The 2418-nt window shown below is 45.2% G+C and overlaps 1 protein-coding gene across 1 annotated transcript; it reads left to right on the forward strand.

Moving 5' to 3' along the window:
- Positions 1–364: 364 nt before the first annotated feature.
- On the forward strand, positions 365–1471 carry LOC308366584 (N-acetyllactosaminide beta-1,3-N-acetylglucosaminyltransferase 4-like; the record flags this gene model as incomplete). Its single annotated transcript, XM_080840300.1, has 1 exon — positions 365–1471. The coding sequence occupies one exon, from the start codon at positions 365–367 to the stop codon at positions 1469–1471; it is 1107 nt and encodes a 368-aa protein (XP_080696426.1).
- Between the last annotated feature and the right edge of the window lie 947 nt (positions 1472–2418).

Here is a 2418-nt window from a genome sequence, read left to right on the forward strand (position 1 = left end):
CCTGCTCCTCTCTGGCGTTGACCCCAGTATAAACTGAGATAGGAGGGGTCTGTCACCTGCTCCTCCTTTCGTAAGTTTATTTTATTCTTTTATTTGCTGTATTTAGAATGTTTTAAAAAATAAAAGTCTATGTTTCTTTAAGATTTGAATTTGAATCGTCATCTTCAGAGGTTAAAGAATGTATGACGATTGGAGTATATTCTGAAATTCTATCATAGTAAGTAAGAGTAAACCCTTTCCCATCAGTAGAAGACCAGTCCATGTGGTGATGGTGATGACCTCTTGGTAATAATTGGCAAGCTCTTAAATGTTATTGTCATAACCACTCATTTGACCTGCTGCCTCGTCTGCTGGGCTCCCCAGAATGAAGATGAGGATGATGATGGCAGTTCAGTGCCGCCGGTATTGGCCCTTGGTCTGCATCATGGCCTTCCTCTTCTACTGGGTCGCCACACTGGACTTCAAAGACTTTTCTCTCCGACAGCCCTCCCGGTGGCTGTTGTCAAATCACAGTGACACTGCCCCACTGAAATCGGCCCCTGCCCCTTTCCAGGAAAACTTTACCTGCTCAACCAATGACAGCATGGTCATTCCTCCACACCTTCCCCAGGTACATCAGGAATTCCTACGCTACAGGCATTGCCGGGCATTCCCAACTCTACTAACACCTTCACCTTGCGAGGATGACCTCTATCTCCTGTTGGTCGTCAAGTCCACAGCTGCTCAGGTAGAGCACCGCAATGCACTGCGGGGCACCTGGGGTCACGCAGGTCGTGTGCAGGGTCGGCGGGTGAAGCTGGTGTTCCTCATGGGCCGCTCGCCTGACCGGGTGCAGAGCTACAACCTGCAGCCGCTGCTGGAGTATGAGAGTCGGCACCACAGGGACATCTTGCAGTGGGACTTTGTGGACAGCTTCTTCAACCTGACCCTGAAGGAGGTTCGCTTCCTCAGCTGGTTCTCGCACTCGTGCAGCAGCGCGCAGTTTGTATTCAAGGGCGATGACGACGTGTTCGTGCACACGAGGAATCTGATCGAGTACCTGAGGGATCACAAGCCAGAGGATCACCTGTTAACTGGAAACATTCTGTCCGGTACCTTCCCCGCTCGATGGCAGAAGACAAAGTACTTTATCCCTGTTGAGATGTACCCGGATGGGAAGCCCTATCCGCCCTACGCAGGCGGCGGTGGGTATCTGATGTCACGGCAGACCGTGCTGGGTCTGGATGCGCTGGCCCAGCAGGTGGAGCTGTTTCCAATCGATGACGTGTTTGTGGGCATGTGCCTACAGCTGATGGGTGTTAGCCCCACACACCACGCTGGTTTTCTGACACTCGGCTTTAGAAATGGCCTAAAGCACTTTGACCCCTGTGTTTACCGTGACATCATGCTGGTGCACAAACTGAGCTCTGTAGAAATCCAGGTCATGTGGGCACTGATGAAAGACAGCCAGATCTGTAGAAGAAGCGTATAAAGACTGTAAAATAAACCTGCCACCATCATGTCGCAGGCATCGGTTTACTTTGAATCTGTACTTTCCTGCAAAACTATTTGGATTCAGGTGCATTCAACTTAGTTCTCTATATTTGTATATTTTCAGGTTTCGGGTTTGCATTTAATGTTTGTATTAATATATCACCTTTGAAGTCCTAAAATGTTATATAATGATTAATGAAATATTTGATGGATCATGCTTCGAGAAGATATTTTATGTAATAGTAATACATGTGAAACGATTAAACTGTAGTTGACCTACTTCTATAATGAAATATCAAAGGCTAACCTTTAGCTTTTCTTATGTGAATGTTTCTACATGAATGTGTGTGTATACAGGTGCCTCTCAATACATTAGAATATCATCAAAAAGTTTTTTTTTTTCAGTAATTTGATTTAAAATGTGAATTTAAAGTGTATTATATAGATTCATTACACACAGACTGATATACTTCAAGTGTTTATTTCTTTTAATTTTGATGATTATAACTGACAGCTAATGAAAACCCCAAATTCAGTATCTCAGAAAATTTGAATATTGTGAAAAAGTTCAATATTGAAGACTCATGGTGTCACACTCTTATCAGCTAATTAACTTGTATAAATAAAACACCTGCAAAGGCTACCTGAGCCTTTAAATCAGACCTGGGCATTGTAAGGCCCGCGGGCCAGATATCTGGCATACACACATCTCAGTATACACACACCTCAGCATACACACAAATCAGCATGGTATACACACACCTCAGCATGGCATACACACACCTCAGCATGGCATACACACACCTCAGCATACACACACCTCAGCATACACACACACCTCAGCATACACACACACCTCAGCATGACATACACAGACCTCAGCATACACACACACACCACAGCATACACACACCTCAGCATACACACACCTCAGCATACACACAC

Source organism: Sprattus sprattus, assembly GCF_963457725.1.
Source record: "Sprattus sprattus genome assembly, chromosome: 6".
NCBI classification, from domain to species: domain Eukaryota; kingdom Metazoa; phylum Chordata; class Actinopteri; order Clupeiformes; family Clupeidae; genus Sprattus; species Sprattus sprattus.